This window comes from Sphaeramia orbicularis, chromosome 6 (assembly GCF_902148855.1).
Source record: "Sphaeramia orbicularis chromosome 6, fSphaOr1.1, whole genome shotgun sequence".
NCBI lineage: Eukaryota > Metazoa > Chordata > Actinopteri > Kurtiformes > Apogonidae > Sphaeramia > Sphaeramia orbicularis.
In genome coordinates, this window is record NC_043962.1 from 12,484,474 (window position 1) to 12,503,473 (window position 19,000).

The following is a 19,000-nucleotide window of genomic DNA, read 5'->3' on the forward strand; positions in this document are numbered from 1 at the left end:
CAACACACCGTGGCGTGGAAGCAGCAATTCAGCAGCCATCTGGGCTTTGTGATTCATGCTACAGCCAGTATTTCTTGCCACAGTAAGGGTTAATGCAAAAGACCAAAGGATGTCAGCATTTTTTCTAATTCCCGTTTGTGAGTAGTGCCTCTAGCCCTTTCTGAGAGTGGCAGGGCCCACAGCACAAAGATGCTTAGCCTAATCTGGAGACACTTACTTTCAGGAGGCGTACGTGGACACCAATCAAACTGAAAACCTGCATGAAAATCACTTTTGTCTTCAATAAAGAGCAGGTTCGTCGCTTGTAAACAAGTTCAAAGTTACATATTGATTTGTTCACATTGTAATGACCTCAGGGACTTCAGTCTGTTTGGCCGTAAGGGTGCGATGTTGCAAATGACCAAGCTCTTTGACCTCAAAGGGAGTGGAGCAGCATTCCTTGGTGGTTCTCCAAACATGACACATGTTGATAGTAATTAGCGAATTGCACATACAAGGTTGTTCATACTGGGAAACATCAATAAACACCTTATTGAGGTCAAATGAAATGCCTCCCTATTGTCCATCCACCCTGCAGTTTTTTACAGTGCAATCCTGAAATGGCTAAAAGTATGGTTCAGTCTTCTGGCTAATCATAAATGCTTCAAAGCACCATAATTGTGCTACATGCATTGTTATATCAAATCTCATTCCTAAAGAGTGTATTCAATCTGAAAAAAGTGGATCTCAACAGTCACAGGTCTGTTACTGTTGTCCCATGTGATTTTTTTGTGCTCCAGTAAACCTCCAGTCTAGCGTTCGACCAGAGGTGTCAAACATATGTCCCGTGGGAAAAAATCAGCTTGCCAGAGCATCCAATCCGGTCCATGGGATGAATTTGTAAAGTGCAAGAAATACACTGAAGATATTAACAGTCAAGGATGTCTTCTTAAGGGGCCACATACAGCCTAATGTGATTGCAAATAAAATAATAGTATAATAGACTATAAATAATGACAACTCCAAACTTTCCTCTTGGTTTAATGTGAAAAAGTACAAGACATTATGAAAGTATTTACATTAACAAACTATCCTTTCACAATTAAATGTGAATTAACTGAAGAAATAGGAACAACCTGAAATGATATAAGAAAAATGCTTGTTACTAAATGTTTTGTGCATTTGTAGATCCACTGTGATCTGTAAGTTCTGTTAACAATAACCTCAGACATAATATTGTTGAAATTCCATTTATTTTTCTCAAAAAATTTCAGGTTGTACAGTAAATGGTTGTTCAGGTTTTTCAAATTTTCATACTGTAATTTTATTTTTTTCACACTAAAACAAAAAGAAAATTTGATGAAAATACATAGATTATTGTGCCCATTATTTTACTGTATATTACTGTACAGAATTGGATTGTATGTGGCCCCTGAATTTAAGATTTTGACACCCCTGCGTTAGACTGTGGTCTTTGTGGTCCTCCAATCCGACTGGCGGAGCAGCGGAGTTTGTTACATCCTGATTACAAACGAAGAAGTAAGACTTCCGGTATGGGTTGCGTTTCGTCCAATTACCATCGAATCCCGAAGTGCCGGGCCAAATAATATACTTTCATGGGCAGATGCATGGTGTATTGAACACAACAGAATAAACGGCTATAACTGTGTCATATTCACACGAGGAATAAAGGAAGGACCCGTTTTAGATCAGGCCCACTCCACAGGTATGAAACCCGTCTGTCTGCACTTGTGTAACCTCAGATATCAACATTTTAAGTTGACTTAACTGCGAGCATGCGAGGATATTAGCTTTTTAGCCTGCTAGCTAACCGGGATGCCATTCATTTTGGCATAAAGTGTTAGAGCAGTTAGCATGTTAAGGAGGCAAGGCCGGTAATGCAAAAGTTAAGAAGACAGCCGAAACATGCTGTATTTATCGCAGTCAGGGGTATATAAGTAGTCCCTCTGAACAGTTAATATTGTCATTCAAATTGCCGCGGTTTGGGGTCCAACTACGACGAGTTTCTGAACTAACTGGTGTTAGCATTGTGCTAAAGCTAAGCTAATATAACATGGTATTACGTGCGCGCGCTGTTTATGTTTGTCAGCTGTCAAATGATATTATGGTACTATCCTCCGTACTTATTACAGGTTCAGTATTTCATATTAATTCACAATTTTTCAGCTAATGTTTCATTTGTTGGTAGGTTCTATACTTGTTGCACTAAAACATGATGTGAAATGGGGAAGACATACTTTTAAGGATGGAGCTTGATATTGACAGATCACTAACTTGAATTGTTTGCAGTCATTTTCTGTGGGTTTATTCTATATATATTTTTATCTGATGTGTTGCACTATCTATCACATTCATTCTTTGTTTCACATCGTTTCAAAATGTAAACTGATTTGAGAAAAACATAATATTGGTAATGGCAGAGGTCCCGTATTATACAGAGGTCCTGAGATTTGGATATTGGGGCTGGAATCGGAGCATTTTTAGGCATAGCTCCCACATACTGTAGTTCCTCATTTTTTATGAGCTAAGCAAAGATTATAACTTCATGTAAACTCATGTTACCTGTTTAAAATAATTATGTGCAGAATCTTATAGTTACAGCACACAGATATTCACTCATGTAACTGTCTTGGGGATCATTTATAGATAATTAACCCATATAAACTGAATTTAGGTATTTCATTGGTAGCATAGGGGCTAATATACAAAATGATCATGACAAATGTCATATTTAAAATTTCTATTTCAATTAATATCACTGTAATAATAAGTTTTCTTTTGTCTTTAAGGTTAGTTTTGGTCACATTATCATCTAAAAAACTCACAAAATGCTTCTGGGTTTTTTCTCATTCTTTTTATCATTATGATTACAATCAACAGCTCACAAACATTTTTATCATGACTTTAACACCTGACAAATAATGATGCATCATTACTCTGACGGACCAATGCATTAAATCTAAATATTGCTGTAAAGCAACCTTTGTGCAGAGTTTTCACTCTCTAAATCCAATTGCCTCAAAGTTGCAGACAATTCAAGGCAAACAGAGGCAACTGAGTTCTGGCATTTGATTCCTTTACTGTTATCCAATATGGACATCCTCAAACTAGAGGTGAAAATTTGCTAGTTAATCTCATATCAGTGAAAGCAAAAGAATCTCTGTCTCTCAAATCAGTTACTAAATGTACTGTGTGTATCTCTCAGATCCAGTTAGATGTACAGTAAATTAGACTTAATGTGCTGCCTTTTATATTTACTAATTAAAAGTTCTTCCTTTCTCTATATAGAGAGTATGGATGCAGAGGGTTTTGGGGAGCTACTGCAGCAGGCAGAGCAGCTGGCTGCTGAGACAGAAGCAGTATCAGAGCTGCCTCATGTAGAGAGGAACCTCCAGGAAATCCAGCAGGCTGGGGAGAGACTCCGATCCCGCACCCTCACCCGCACATCCCAGGATGCAGCTGATGTAAAGGCGTAAGTAATATGTCCCACACACACTTACAAACAGCTAGTTTTCAGAAATGGTCTTAAAATACAATGAACCTTGTGTAATTTTGTGTAGCTGATGTGAACTTCGTGAAGACTGACATCCTTATCCAGAGTTCACATTAAATAATAAAGCTTATTACGCTCTCTAGTGGCTGTCATGTACAACTGCATTTCTTTGTCTAGTAGTCTGATGCTTGTGTCTCACTTTACTTCTCTGTCTCACCATCAGGTCAATCCTCCTTGGCTCCAGAGGTTTAGACATCTTCCACATATCTCAGAGGTTGGAAAGTCTAAGTGCTGCTACCACATTTGAACCACTGGAGCCAGTCAAAGATACTGACATTCAGGTATGAATGAAATCTACCAACAATCAATATGACTTTTACATTTAGGACAACTTCAAAGTTTGAAAAGTCTGTAATTTTGAAAGGTACTTTTTATTTGCATACGTAGACATGTTTAGTAATCTAACAGGGGTAGACCTTGTGCTGAACTGTGTATATCAAAATGTGGTTTGAACAAACTGCAGTCATGAGGACATTTTGTAGGACCTGTGGTTTTTATTGGTGCGTAACAAATGCCCATATTTTAACCAGTATGTTCATTTCAAAGGGAGTAACTAGACTGAGCTAAATGTACAATGCATAGGGATATGTACTGAACTTAGACGCTTTTGTGAAGCAATAACTGTATTGCTTTGATACTATTGAGTATCAAAAATCTTTCTTGAAACTTCATACAAAATATCCAGGGAGTAAATCCTGTTATTATCAATGCATGTGGAACACACAAGTTAGGTAGATTTTTATAAATGCTATTATCTTAACAGACAACTTCAATCTTTATTGTAAATGTTTGTTTGTTTTTTTAAACAAAACTGCTTTCAGTGCAAAAATCCCAGAAAAATCTAATCAAAGACAAGAAACAGAGAAGGCAAGCTAAACCACATTGTAGTAAATTGGTTTATATTTTTATTTTATCAAACTGTTTTAAATGTATAAAATTGCAGAGAAGCAGAAAAATAATACCATGAATTTTGACTGTCATAAGTAACTGTTATTTTTGTTAAAATTGAAAAAATTGGTACTGATAGGGATCATACAGAAGATGTTTGATATTTTGCAAAAATACCCAGCCATAAATGTGTAGGATTATCACCTGAATGCTGATGGAGATTAGTTGATGCTTGGTTGTTTGTTTGTATCTGCTGTAAATTAGAAAAATGTACTTTCAATATAGTTTCGTTTCTTTCATGCGGTAACAGTAATTTGCCAAAAAACAGGCACTGATTTACAGTGAGACTCTTGAAACCATCTACCTATATACTGCAGGATGAGTGGGACTGTTAACATGGAACAATGTGGAACATAGAGGAGACTAACACTAAATGCTGGAAAATCTAAGCCATATCCATATTCATTGTTATGTCCAGCATTGGTACGTACTGATTCCTAGTAAAGCTTATTGTGTGCTCTAATTAATAAGTCTACATTGTACACTGTGTCTTATGAACATATTCTCATTCCTGCATTCTGATATACATCTGACATACATTCTATTGTTTCCTGATTTAGAAAAGTTGGTAATTTTGCCTGAGCTTTCTGTTTCTTCATTCCTCTTTTCCTCTCCCAGTGAATCCCCTCATATCTGTCTATTTGTTTTCTGCACACACTTCTTCAGACACAGTAGTGGATGTCGATCATTCTGCAGCTCCATGCCTCAGTTTTCATTTACAAGTTTATTTTCTCTTTTCCTACTCATTGTCCAGCTTACAGTCAGCTGCATTTACCCATCTTTTCATTAACGTCTCTTTCTTTCTTCTTGGTCAGCCGGATGAATGCTGGCCTGGGTGGGTCTGACAGGCTGACAGAAAGAGCACTTAGCTTCTGGCACCATGAGGGTGTACACACACACACACACACACACACACACACACACACACACACACACACACACACACACAGATAAGCACAGTTTCCTCTGGTTTGTTCTTGCTGTTTTCCCATTAATTGCTCAAAAGAAGACAAGTTACAAAGTCTTATATTGGAAGAAATGTGGAATATCTCATTTGGTAGTGTTGGAGGCAAAGCAAAGGTACATTTGGGCTTCCAGATACTAGGGATACGGTGAGAATAAAATGAAAGTATTATGTTGGTATCCATATATATTACCTATATGCATATGCATGTATTACTCATACAGTATTTTGTAATTGCAGGGTTTTGTCGGACAGAAATATAGTAAAACTTGGTGTAATTACTTGGTTTTATGTGACTCATAAATGAACACAATAAGAGACACAGATGGTATTTTGCATAGATTTGTGTTTCCCAGGTGATGAGACAAGGTCATAGCCTCACACTCTCCTTTCATGTCTCTGTTTCAGTGACCAATTCAGTACTGCCTTCATCTATGAACAGAATCATAATTTTTTTTAAATTGGTTCAGTTAAGTTGACAGTTTTCTTATAGGAGCCAAAAAATTAAGGAGAGTTACCTCGTACAGTCTGGCAGAAAAAAGCAAAACAACAAAGCTTCTTGTTAATGCAGTTTTGTACTTAAAACCATTAACAGAAAACCAAGCTAAGGTCTCATAAACATCAAGCTGTATTGCAGCCATTTCTCTTCTTCAACAGATGCCTGTTTAACATCCTGCTGGGACAGTTGCAGTCACTTTACTTCACCAAGCACAAAAAGGATTAGAGAGAGGTTAATTGGTGATGAGACATTACAAGGTACTAACACAACATTGGACTTGCAGTAGGTGTTAGACAAAAGGCTATGACTCCTAGTAAAAAAAAAAAAACGAACTGGTTACAGGGTGTACATTATGCTAGTTAAATGGTTTACATTATAAATGCATATACTAAATAATTCATGAAGAATTATTAATGTGAAATCCTTTTAAATACTTACTTAAAACTGAAAAAGAGGCAAGGGATTATCATGATGTCTGTTGTTATTACAACTTTAGGTCACCTAACAATGTAAACAGTCATGCATTTCATTTTCATCACGTAGTAGTTGTATTTAAATTGGCATAAATCTCCAGTAATCTTGAATGACAGCAGCAAATAGCAAGTCATCCTCCCAGTCATGAGGTTAGGAAATGTTTGGCTGTCTTTTAACAGAAACAGTTTTTCCACTGTCAGTAAAGCTTATAATTATTTTCTATATATTGAGTTGCTGATTAAAGGACTAATTGTGCCAGTTGTGTTTGATTTGCTCCATTAAGTAGCCAAGGCCATGTAACTGGGGGAAGTGCTGGAGGTTGGCACATAGGACACAAAGGAATGCAAACATGCTGTCTGTGTGTGTTTGTCATGTATAGGTGCGCATGAGTGAACTAATTCATGCGTCTTCATTTGCTGAGGAGAAACACACACTGATACAAAGGGAATTGGTGTGTGAATGATGCTTCTGTATATATGCCTGAATGCGAACTAGCAAGGACCTCACTATAGAAGCCTATAGAGTCCTACTTTTCTGCCTCCTGTATGTGGGAGCTGCTTGAGCCTCTAGACCACTCGTACAGAGAGCGACTTTTTACAGTTTAATGAGATGGTTTTGGGTTCCATTACAGGGGGTTGTTTTCCTGTTTCTCTCACTGAAATTTTTTAATAAGGGAATAAATGTCCACCTCATACATTTGAGTATATATTTTTTTATTTAAAATGTGAAATTGTAGATGAAGCTCCCATTACAGTAAAACTCAGTTAAAGAAATAATTATTTCCGGCTCACACACTGTGTTGACACAGAACATTTTGTTGTCTCTGCTACTGCTAGGCAATATACTGTATTTATATTTTGTGGTTGCTAGTTATAATGTCATGGGTTCAGAAAGTAATGATTATTCAGGTTTGGCATCATCAATTGTCTAATGATTACAGAACTGAGATTCTGATTTGCATTATTCACATTCATGTTTATACCGAGTGCACATGCATAGACTAAACTAGAGTAGATGGTAGATTTGGAAATCAGAAACTCTTAAAGAAAAGCTTTTTTTTTTTTAAAATAAGTCCCCCATTTTATATTAAATATAATTCTTGATACTACATCATAGGAGCTTAACACTTATTAGTCTGGTCAGTTATCAAATCAGATATTCAGCATTTATACTATTATCAGTGTTTATTCTAAATCAGCTAAAAAAATCAATTTTTGTCTCTGTGATTACTAATAATATACAATGATCAATTATTGATGTCTGGTCAATCCTCTGCTTTGTCAGTATGTCAGTACATTATATTCTATGTGTCTGTAAAAATCGTTAATCACTGTGTGTTGGTACTCTGCTCTTCCATTTCATATTATACTGTAGCTATTTGTTCTGTCTTAAAAAACGCAAATAGTAAACAAAAAAGGCGACTGACGAATGATAAAACTGCAACCAAATCAAAGGATAAAAATTATATTTAAGAAATCGGTCTCAAAAGCAGAGAGCAGTGCTGACAGAAAAATGGCGTCTAGCTTCAGTTTTATCTGTCTCTGTGTCCTCGTCTCACTTTTCACTGTTCCATCTGTCTCTGGCAGGGCTCTTCTCTCTATTTCAGCTGTTCCTTTTGCTTACGGTCCCTGTCTGTTGTCTTTTATTTTCTTTTCCTACCAGATTTCTTTCACATTTACATCCCTGCTCTTCCTCCCTTTTTTTTCTGCCCCCTGCCAACTCTGTACATTCACACATGTATCCTTCAGCAGTGATGGCATGTGTTCAGCGGATGCAGTTGGCTAAGCCCAGAGCATCTGCTAAGACAGACAAACACTACTGACATAGCTTCACAGGATGTGTGCTGTTTGTGTGAGGGTGTGGGTATTGAACACAGCCTTCTTGTGCCATGTTCTCATGCCTGTATCTTTGTCGGTTGCAATCAATTGCTGGCATATACAGTGTCTTACCGTGTGCTTATGAATGAATGTGTGTGTGTAGTGTAGATCTGGCAGCACGTGGAGGCATGCTTTTTCAGCCTTGTCTGTGCACGACTGCAAATATGGACATGGCTTCATAGTGTCTGTTTGTGAATGGGTGTGTGCCATGTGGATAAGACTAAGTGGAGGTATGTATATTCACACGGCTGCTTTGTGTGAGCAGTTATAGCCAGTCTGCATATAGGAGGGCCCTCCCTTCATCTCCCCCCATGTGCCTCCCAAACCCTTCATTAACTAAACATGACCCTTAAGAGCATGATTAGCCTCATTTCAAGACAGGATGTCGGAAGCCATCAACTGAGGGGGGAAAAATCCATTACTATAATTGCATTGAGCTGAGGGAGGGAAGAAAGAAAGGATGCATGGATGGATAAAAAGGGAAGAAAATGAGTGGGACTGAGGGAGGGAGGAGGCGGAGGGTCGTCAGAGATGCTGGGATGGAGTGAAGGAAGGAGAGAGAGAGAGAAAGGATGCAGAATAAGGGCTGAGGGAGGGGGGTGTCACCTGATGGTAAGAACTGATATTCTATATGAATCCATAGTTCCTTCCCATGCATCTCCCCCTGTGTCTGAGCACTCAGTTGGTACATCCCTCCGACAATAAAACCACCTCCAGAGAGTCTTGATGTGGCACTTCTACCCGGTTCTCTGGCTCATGAACAAGAGTCACCGGTTGGCTCTCAAACTGGGAAAAGGCTGCAAGCGGACCTTCATGCCGGCTTGACAGGGCACAGGGAACACGCCCCAGCATGGCGGCCACTGCTGCTGCCACCCTGGCACAGCAAAACAAGAGGAATGGAGAAGCAGTGGAGGCGATGCAGGTCTCATGGGCTGTCAAAGCCCAGATACCTAGGCACAGACAAAGAAACAAAAAACTATTATTTGCTCTTCCTCATCTCATCCTGTCTTCTTATCTGTCTGTCAGCCTGCTAGGTGGGCAGGCAGGGAGCTGTAGCATGAGTGAGTATTATCTATACACATGGGTACTCACCCACACACATACACACAGTATTAGACAGGCATGTGCTTTTTCTGTCTGACTTTTTGCCACCGGTCTGTCTTACTCATAATGCTACATAGTTTGTGGCAATGTGTTATACAGGGAAATGAAGATTGTATAAACTGATAGTAAATAAATGAAGGATTAAAAACAAAAAAAAACGCTGTAATTAAACACATATGACGTATTTGTTGTCTTCTATAGGACTTAAAAGATTTCTGTACACAGGAAGTGAAGGCGTGAAGGGTGGGGTTGCTGTCACACATACACATACACATACAGGCACTGGTCGGTTCATTGTGTCATGGCAAATGAGGACAGAAAGCCTCCCACTCCTTCTATGATTCCTAACCCAGACAGAAAGCATTGTCCCTTCATTTCTCCTTTAACTTATATGGCATGTAAATTCCTTGCATGATATGTCTTTATGATATCTCATTGTGGGTTAAACGTCACATTGAAATAGTGAGAAATCAGATTTGCTGACTGACAATCGGATGCACACAGTGTGACTATCTTGGCCAAGGCTAATAGAAAAAGGGCCTGTGGGCGCTGGCACAGAACATGAACACAAACTGTATGTGCATTTTAACATGTATGATAGAAGAGACTCAGTGCTTACCTGGTCACATTGACCAGGGAAAGGGATTTTTTGGGAAACGGTCTGATATCTACAGATATTTCTTTCCTGGACAATGTATCAGAATTTTGAGAAAATGAATGAAACTTACATCAGCTGTATCTTCATTTTAAGAGAGGTTTGTCCTCAGTTCTGTCTGCAGTTTTTCTTTCCTTTTTTTCCCCTGATATATCTACGAATATTAAGTTTTTGTGGCTGTTTTTTTAATTTGTGTAGAAGCTTCTGGGGTGTCTGGGCAGCTGGCTATAGGTATTCATAGCGGATTGCAGATCTGTGAGAACACACAATACAGGGGTGGGGCAATATAAAATGTATATATCTCATACCCCTATTTCCCAAGGACTCACTGATTGTTGACCTGATAATCACCCGTTTGTTTTGTGCCATAATATGTTTCATTTGTGGTCTTCATGTGTCTGTGTGGAGCAATGTCTTTGTTATGTTTGTTTTACCGTTTGGGAATAAATGCATTGTTGGTGTTAAGGATATGCTAAAGGCTGGGAACAGTGTGTCTCAGACTAAATAACATACTTACACTTTCAGCTATTTAATGGTCGTCTAAGCCATACAACTTCTTGGTAAAAAGATGCTCGTCCTTGATAAACCTTTGAAAGCTTTCTGCAATTTTATGAAACAGGCTTGCTTTTGTAATGTGCCGCTGATTTCTGATTGAAACCAAATCCTTATCAAACACAGATCCATGCAAATTAAATGAATAAAAAGTTCTTGATTTAAGAATGTTTTTTGTACTGCCATGAACACGTAGAAGGAAATAGACTTTCAAATGTTTGCATTTTGGACAAATGTGAATTTTGGCAACAGCTGTTGGCTAACTTTTCCATTTATATTTGGCACAAAAAATGTTGTATAGACAAAATCTTTGGCAGCACAAGTACAGCTGGCAGCGGGCAACAAAATGACAGCAATGAAAAATTTTTGCCTCCTGTTGCTTTCCAGTTACAGCAAAAAACGCAGAGGCAGCTGTCCAGCAGAGTTATCCAGTAGATAGTGGGAAGAGAAACCCTCTCAGGTTCATTTAATTTGGCCTTGTCTAATTTACTGGAATAATAATCAGAGTCATCATTATGACTAATACACTCTGCTTTTCCCTGTTGTAAATTTAGCCCATTTGTTCAGCACATACATTTGTACCCATACAAATATTCTATTCTATTCTATTCTATTCTATTCTATTCTGCGGCTCTCCAGTGAGTGTTGACCTGAGCTCTCCACTGGTTAGAGTGGTTAAATATAGACCTATTCTCAGTCTCTCCTGGGAAAAAAGTAGGATGGAGGAAGAAAGGGGGGGCAGGTGGTGGCAGACCATGGGTATGAGGTTGAGGGGAGAGAAAGAGAGAACGTTACTATGCTCCTTAAGAGATTCAAATAGACTCTTTTAGCCCTTTACCAACGCGTAAAGTCAAACCTATTTGTTTTGGCTGGGTAATAACAGATAATGTCATGCACAGACAGAACTGTTCTCCATAAACAGGAGGACTGGCTCTCAGCAGCTTCTGCACAGATGTAAAGAAGCATGAGTCTGTCTCCTATCTCTCATAGTGATACTGAGTGCGTTAGATGATTGCTGTTTCTCAAATTTTAAGGCATATAACTGGTCCAGTGAGAACATAATATCCTATATATATATGAGCAATCTTGCTGCAGCACAGGACTGTTCTGTCCTATTTTCTGCAGCAGCATAGCCTTTTTGGTCTTTCTTTTTTCCCTGATGCATCATAGCTGCTTTACTTTATCTCCTAATTGTGTTATACGTGACACATTTTTTCATGTATTGTGTTTTGTGGAATTACAATGGATGGGGTTAAAGTCATTACTAAAATTACCTGGCTGAACATATGAGAGCATAATAGTGGTTGGCTGGTGGTGTATTTTCTAAATTCCATTATAGAAGAGCTGATGGCTGGTTAATGGGCTTGTATCAACACCTGAATAATTTTTTTTAGCCCAGTTAGAAATGAACCATCTTTGATATTAGTAATTTTGTAGTGGATAACTGTTAAACTGAATCTCTAAGTCATATAGAGCCTCTAAAGTCCTAAAAGGTGCTTTTTTTAAAATCTTGAGTACACCCATCATTATCTTCTTCAAGTAGATTAACTATCTTGTTCTTGCATTGTAACGTTTTCTTGTTTTATGTTGTTATTTATCTTGTTTCCGTAGTACACATAACTTGTTCAAATAACATATTGGGAACTAGTTAATTATTTTGAGCAAATTAGATTATTGCACAATATATATGGCTTAAAGCTTTAATTAGTCCATCAGTATAACTTGGTAGATAGTTTTGTGAAACATCATAAATAAAAGCCAGATCTTGTAGATTTGGTAATTATAGTGCATCCCAACAGGACAGAGTGATAAAAATACAGGACAGAAATGCAACAACAGATGGAGGTGAAGCTGGGTGCTTGGAGAAAGAAAAGAAAATCAACCAGAATAAAGTTGTACAATAAGCAGGTAGAGGGTATAAGGACATAAGAGGACTAATGAGAGATAGTGAGAGATAGGTTTGTCAGGTTTGAGAATTCATCTGTCTGACACAAAGTGCCTGTTGTTCTTGCTTAAACTGTCCTGTACGCTTCAGATGATTAAAAGGAAAATGTCAAGAGTAAATTAATATGCCATTAAAAGAAGGACCCTGGTTATTTGAAATTCGATGAGCACAGCTTATCACAGCAATACTTAAAATCCTACAAAAGAAAAATTGTTGCGCAGAGCAGTGTACTGACCTCCAAGTTAATGAATTTAACAAAGAACCAAGACAAGCAATTTAAATCTGCGTACAAGCATGTCATGTGAAGAGAAAATCAAACACAGACTGTTTTGCAATCTGAAATGAAGACTTAACATAAGATAATGGTACTGTTTATATTCTTTTGTCCAACATTGCTTCCTTTATATTATAGTCAATTAAATTATTCTTTAATTTTAATCAATTTTATAATCACTGAGCTACTTTTTTTGGCATCTGCTTTGCTAGTGTGACCACTTACTGTTTTCCCCATTTTATTTGAAAATGTAATAGTTTATGTATTCGTTAAGTGTTGTAATGAAAGCAATACAATCACTCATGTTAATACTGTTGAACTACAAATGAAGTCATCATCAAATTGCAATGATTAAGCATTGCCATGATTTTGTATTTTTCTTAAGACATCTGCCTGCAGTCCTGTATCGACGTGCTCCAGTTGTTTACTGACTATATAGCTTTGCTTTTGTGTTCAACGTAAGTAAATTACACTTAGAATAATGGTTGTTTTAATATGAATGACAGGGGGTTTTTGCACAGAGAGGCAGCCATCTTGAGATGACAGCAAAATGGAGGCCACGTTGTCTCCCAGCAAACATGGCTGTTAAAAATGAAGATGGCTCCTAAAATGGACATGCTTGTGACTTGACTATACATCTGTGCAAAACACTAAGAGTGCACAGGAATGCACATGTCTCAAACAGGCTGAGAAAATAGGATGGAAAATTGAGAAGCAGCTCCCATCTCCCACCGAGCAAATGATGGTGCGGCTGCTGAAGCTGTCCGCCTAGAACTCTCTGCATACAGTTTATCTCATCACCAGATGAACTCATATCTCTTGCTTTTCTCCCTTTGTCTGTGTTTTTTTTCTGTCTCTTGTTTGTTGTGGCGTCTCCTTCCTCCTTCTTGCCTCGTCTGTCTTTTCCTCTTCCGTGTCTGTCCACAGGGCTTCTTGAAGAACGAAAGGGACAACGCCCTCCTGTCAGCCATCGAGGAGTCACGCCGCAGGGTCAGTATCTGCCTAACAGTGTCTGAAAAGTAAATCTTACAGTTTGGGAGTCCAGTTCAAAACACTTACTGAATTAGACAGTAAACCTATAGGTTAATGTATCGTATTAAATTCACTGGTAGTCGACTACAAGCTGCATCATTCCTTGTTGAATTTCTGGTCTGGGTTGTAGTGCTGACCCTCATTTCCTGATCATTTTGCTCATAATAAAAGCATAAAAATCTCAAAAACAAGTAAATAAAGACAAAATGAGATTTTGCACTATTTATAAGAATTAGTGTATCACAATTAAAGAACACTTACAAACCAAATTTTAAGCAATTTGTGCTCGCTGTGATCTAAAAGTCCTTCTGGTGTGAATCTTTAGGGAATGGTTTTGAAATGGCTTCCCTGATGTGCAGAGCTAATAGGCCCTGCGTTTAATTAGCTGCCGTTCCCATTATCATCGTCTGCTCCCTGAGAGAGGAAAAAGGACTTGTGTGCAAGGGCTGAAAAACCAAAAGCTCTGATGGTTGAGTTTTTAAAATGTGACAGTAGTGCTGCACATTGGACAAGGTTTTTTTCTTAAATTATGTAATCATTTGAGCATTCCTTACAAGGACACCTTAGATTTTATTGAAAAAGTATGTGAAAAACAGGATGATTTATTCACTGATTTAAATCTACATAGTGGAATCTGGTCAATGTGTGTATTTTTTTTATACCTGCATGAAAAATACAAGAGGTAGTGCTTATTTAAAAGACAATTAAACTATAAAATGACAAAAGATGGTACTTTGTCTCTGTGGTACTCTGTGGTGCTTTGTTTGACGTCTTTGAGGTTGACTTCTTCTGTAGGAGTTTAAGCATCCAGGTAGTGACCATGTTAACCTAGTAAATGACACCTCCACTCTAGATTTTGTATCTCCCTGAGCTGGATATCGGATTTAATTATCTCACGATCCCATTATCTCACTTTGAGTCTCTGTGGAGGGTTAAAATAGACCACAGTATGTCCTAGTGGAGCCGTACAATCTTGACAGGGGTCTGCTAAATCTGGTGTATATGTGTGTCCAAGTGAGGGACAACTTAAATCAGTACATGTAAAGGCATGTGCCATATATAGTTTACTGTGATTTTGACACTGCATTTAGATAGTAATTTTACCTGCACATACAAATGTAAAACGCACTGCTCTGTGTACTGTAACACATTGGACCTCATGCAACAACCACTGGTACAAACAGGTCTCTTAAATGCAAAGTACGAGCAGAGGTAGCAAAAGTATACACATTTTTATTCAAGTAAATGTACAGAAAGCAAGAGTAGAATCACTGAGGGCTCCATGATGAATAGAATTGGAATCACAGTATCAGCCTGTGCAATTACGTAATTGTAAAAGGATCAAAAGGGTATGATTTAAGCATGTAGATGTGGGAGGAGGATTTATGGTGATATTTTGGATTCAGGGACACTCAACAGAAATATACTATTTCCCACAGTGCCTCAAATTTTTTTGTGCTTTTTCTTTTCTTTTTTTTTAAATGCTGGGTTCTATGTTTGATATGACCTTTAATTGCATTTTCCTGGATGACCAAGCAAATAGACTCAAATCAAAGCATAAATCACAAACGCAATTTTCTTCACAATAATCACAATATGACCTTGCCAAATCATGCAACCCAAACTGAATTGAAGTAAAAAGTATTTATACATTTCTGTGGGTTAAGCCTGTGCAAAGGTACTGAAACTCACACCACCCGTGTCTGTATGTTTGCCCATTTTTTGACGCTTCATTCAAGTCAAAGTTTACCTCTTTTATCTGTTTTGTTTTGTTACGTCTACTTTACCATTGTTATATGTGTCATGAATTATGTGCATCGTTCTGAACATGAAGGGGCTATCCTTTCTATGTCATTCTACCATCCATGGAAGCTGAAATAGGTCTTCATGTTGAGAAGGCAATTTCTAAAAGCAAATAAAAAAATAATTGATGATACCCCTTAAATGAATCCAAATGGAGTAAGTTGCAAGATAGAGGTTACAAGACAGAAAACACAGATGTTTGTGTTATAATGTGGAGACTAGAAGTAAGACATCATCAGGCATATAAGTGCTCAAGGAAAGTAAAGATGCCTGATTTGTATTTAGTTACTTCCCACCTCTATGTATAGATTATTAAAGTGAATATGTGGTATTCAACAGGTAATTTCACATTAATATTTTCTGTTTTCAAATACTTGAAAGTTTAAAACAAATGTCAAAGGTTTCAGACCAGAATATATACAAATGATCTGCAGATGTTTGCTTACATTTAATTTTTACTTTTTCCTTAACTGCGATGAATTTAGAGTTAATGCAACTGAAATAGCATGACATAACAAAATTGATGTTCTGTAAACTTTATCATGAGAGTTAAATGAATTAATTTACAGTTTAACCCGATACAAAAATGTGGATCAGATGCATCCAATACAACAATTACTTTGTGTCATGTAAGACCACCAGTACCTCTTTCTTCGTCACATCTGCTCTGAGTCCATGGATCAACTACACAGTTATCTGACATTACAAGTGTTTGCTGATGTGGCACACTTACACAAGCTCACCTTAATAAAAGGAGAAATAGAAAGTTAACATATAAAAATGTTGCATGAGGCCAGTTTTGTTTTTTCTGAAGGACAGTGTTTAAAGTCATTAGTGCTGACTGTATTCTTTATCTTCTTCAGACATTCCTGTTGGCTGAAGAGTACCATCGGGAGTCCATGTTGGTCCAGTGGGAGCAGGTTAAGCAGAGAGTGTTGCACACTCTGCTTGGAGCAGGAGAGGATGCACTGGACTTCAGTCAAGATGTGGAGGTACAGGACACACAAGCTGGTTTTAGGACTTTCACATTGTAAGGGGTGATGTAAAGTGGTTGATCTGGTTGTAAAACGCAGCCTGCACAGGCCCCGTGTTCGACAAGAACTGTCATAAAAAATGTAACAGAAAAGGCAGGTTCACAGCAGTTACTTTTTAATAATGAAAAAAAGTCTATTTTTGGCTTTATGTCTACCACCCAGTACTTATCAAAATATACTGACGTGATTTTTACATCAAGCAGTTGTTTACTATGTCGAGAAGATATCCATATTAACATTACCCTGTTATGTTCTGAGAAAAAAACATCTTTGGCATCATATTTTAGCAGAACAAAACAAGACCAGGTTGATTACACTGTGCAGAGCAGAGCACTCTGGTGCAGTTTTTTATGAGCCCTGACAAAACACAGCTTCACACAAAAAAAAACCTAGCTGAATGTATTTTAACTTCTTGGACTGAATATGTCTACTTAAAAGCAGGTCTTAAGTCTCTAAAGCAGATTTCTTGACACCATGTGCTCGCAGCTGTCTACCTTCTCATCTGAATGAACCAGAAACGCTGCATCATCTGAGATGTGTCGACACTATTTTTATCATCTTCATGAGTTAGTTTGAAGACTTTCATCCTCTGTGTTATCCTTTTTGAGTTTATTCCAGCATCCACTGGGCAATACAATACTAACTGTTCATCTATCTGGGCTTTAAATATTTAAAAAATGTTGACTTTAATGTTAATGTTCTAAGTCTTCTTTGGCCTCTGTGTGTCATGTAGCCCAGTTTTGTGAGTGAAGTGACAGCCCCAGGAAGGAGTGCACTGGACAGTACAGAGGTGGCTTATGGACGACAGGTGAGTCGGCGTCAGATCACTTTGTCATAGATTGTACATTAAACATTGTGATGTAATCAGAGATTTAACAAAATCCAAGGAGTCTACACGGATGAAGCCAATTTTTTCCTTTTTTTGCACACCATTTTGTAGAATGTTCAGATGTTTTTAGTTTGAGAGGCAGTGTTTGAAGACAATGTGAAAATCATTTTTGAGTTTTCAAGTCTATTCCAACATTAAAAAAATATGAATTGTCGTCAAATGTGGGAAGATATTTTCAGTTTCATTTGCTCAAACAAAAAATGGCTTTTTTGGCTTTTATTGGTTCCTTTTTGTTTAATATATATTTTTTAGCATAGCTCTTTAAAAGCAATACTCAAGTAAAAAAGCTGAAGTTGTGTAAATCTGCCTTTATGAAATCAAAAACAAGCATGAATTCAGCATCTGTGATACTGTCTGATTATTCAGCTTCAGCGGGGTCATAGCGAGGCACCCAGTGACAGATCGAACATATTGATTAATTGGGTAGTAGAGGGGAATTCTGGGTAATTCTCTCTCTATCTGTGTCACTCTGTCCCTCTGCCCTCAACATCCTGTCTGACCTTCTCTTTTTGTCTCTGATCCACTTTGTGACACAGAGCTTTAAAGCTTTTCCGGACCATGTGTCGTCACATTGCGTGTGGCGTCTTGTGTTTACTTTTTGTCATCTTCTTCGACGACCTTTTAAATGTTGTGATTCTTTTTTTGTTGTTTCTCATTGTGAACCATTTTACTCGGTGGTCGTAGCTTTCGTTTTACCTCTGGCATTGAGGATGGGGCTGTAGGTAGATTTTACAAGTGTTTAGAAGACTTTAGAAGTGAGAATTTGACAAATCGAGTCACTGCTCTGATCATTCACAACCTTCATTTCTGATTTCTTCTTCCAGATCTATATTTTTAATGAGAAGATAGTGAACGGTCACATTCAGCCAAATCTAGGTGACTTGTGTGCTTCTGTAGCTGAAAGCCTCGATGACAAGGTAAGAACACGGGATGTTGATCTCACTGAACCTTTTACTGTACTGTATGTTTCATTGGAGATGATCATTAGTGAAACACTGCAGAATAAGTATGTAAATGAGGGGATTGTTCTGTAAACGTACAACGAAAATTAGTGCTAGATGATTGGGAGGAGGGATACTGCAGTAGGTAGTGTATTACTTAGAGCGACCTCTTTCATAGACACAGACTGTGTTACTAATATAAAAGTATTGATTGGAGCTGCTCTATAAATTGAAGTGGTCTGATAGTTTTGATTAATGCTCCACAACCTTTAGGGTGTTTTGGAGGAATTAGATGAGATTAAACATGCTGCAGTCGAAAGCAAGCCTTCCAGAGTGTTATCGATAGTGTCACACGTCGGTTTAGGTTTGATTAACTTACATTTATCACATTTGCTGTCGCTATAAAATGAACTAAGCATTCTTTCTCACATGTCTAAATCTGTGACCATTATCATC

General features: G+C 37.8%; 1 protein-coding gene across 2 annotated transcripts in view; it reads left to right on the forward strand.

Annotated features, from left to right (window-relative positions):
• Window positions 1–1,566: 1,566 nt before the first annotated feature.
• The window catches only part of nup93 (nucleoporin 93), a 30,538-nt gene continuing 13,104 nt past the window's right edge, over window positions 1,567–19,000 (forward strand). Inside the window, exons 1-7 of one of the 2 annotated variants that reach the window (XM_030137263.1) lie at window positions 1,567–1,705; window positions 3,289–3,472; window positions 3,717–3,834; window positions 13,773–13,835; window positions 16,544–16,672; window positions 17,448–17,522; window positions 18,428–18,520. In XM_030137263.1, coding sequence (XP_029993123.1) covers window positions 3,294–3,472; window positions 3,717–3,834; window positions 13,773–13,835; window positions 16,544–16,672; window positions 17,448–17,522; window positions 18,428–18,520 — 657 coding nt within the window. In that variant the 5' untranslated portion in view covers window positions 1,567–1,705; window positions 3,289–3,293. Of the gene's footprint in view, window positions 1,706–3,288; window positions 3,473–3,716; window positions 3,835–9,067; window positions 9,377–13,772; window positions 13,836–16,543; window positions 16,673–17,447; window positions 17,523–18,427; window positions 18,521–19,000 lie in introns of those variants that run through there. The other variant, XM_030137264.1, reaches the window with a different exon arrangement.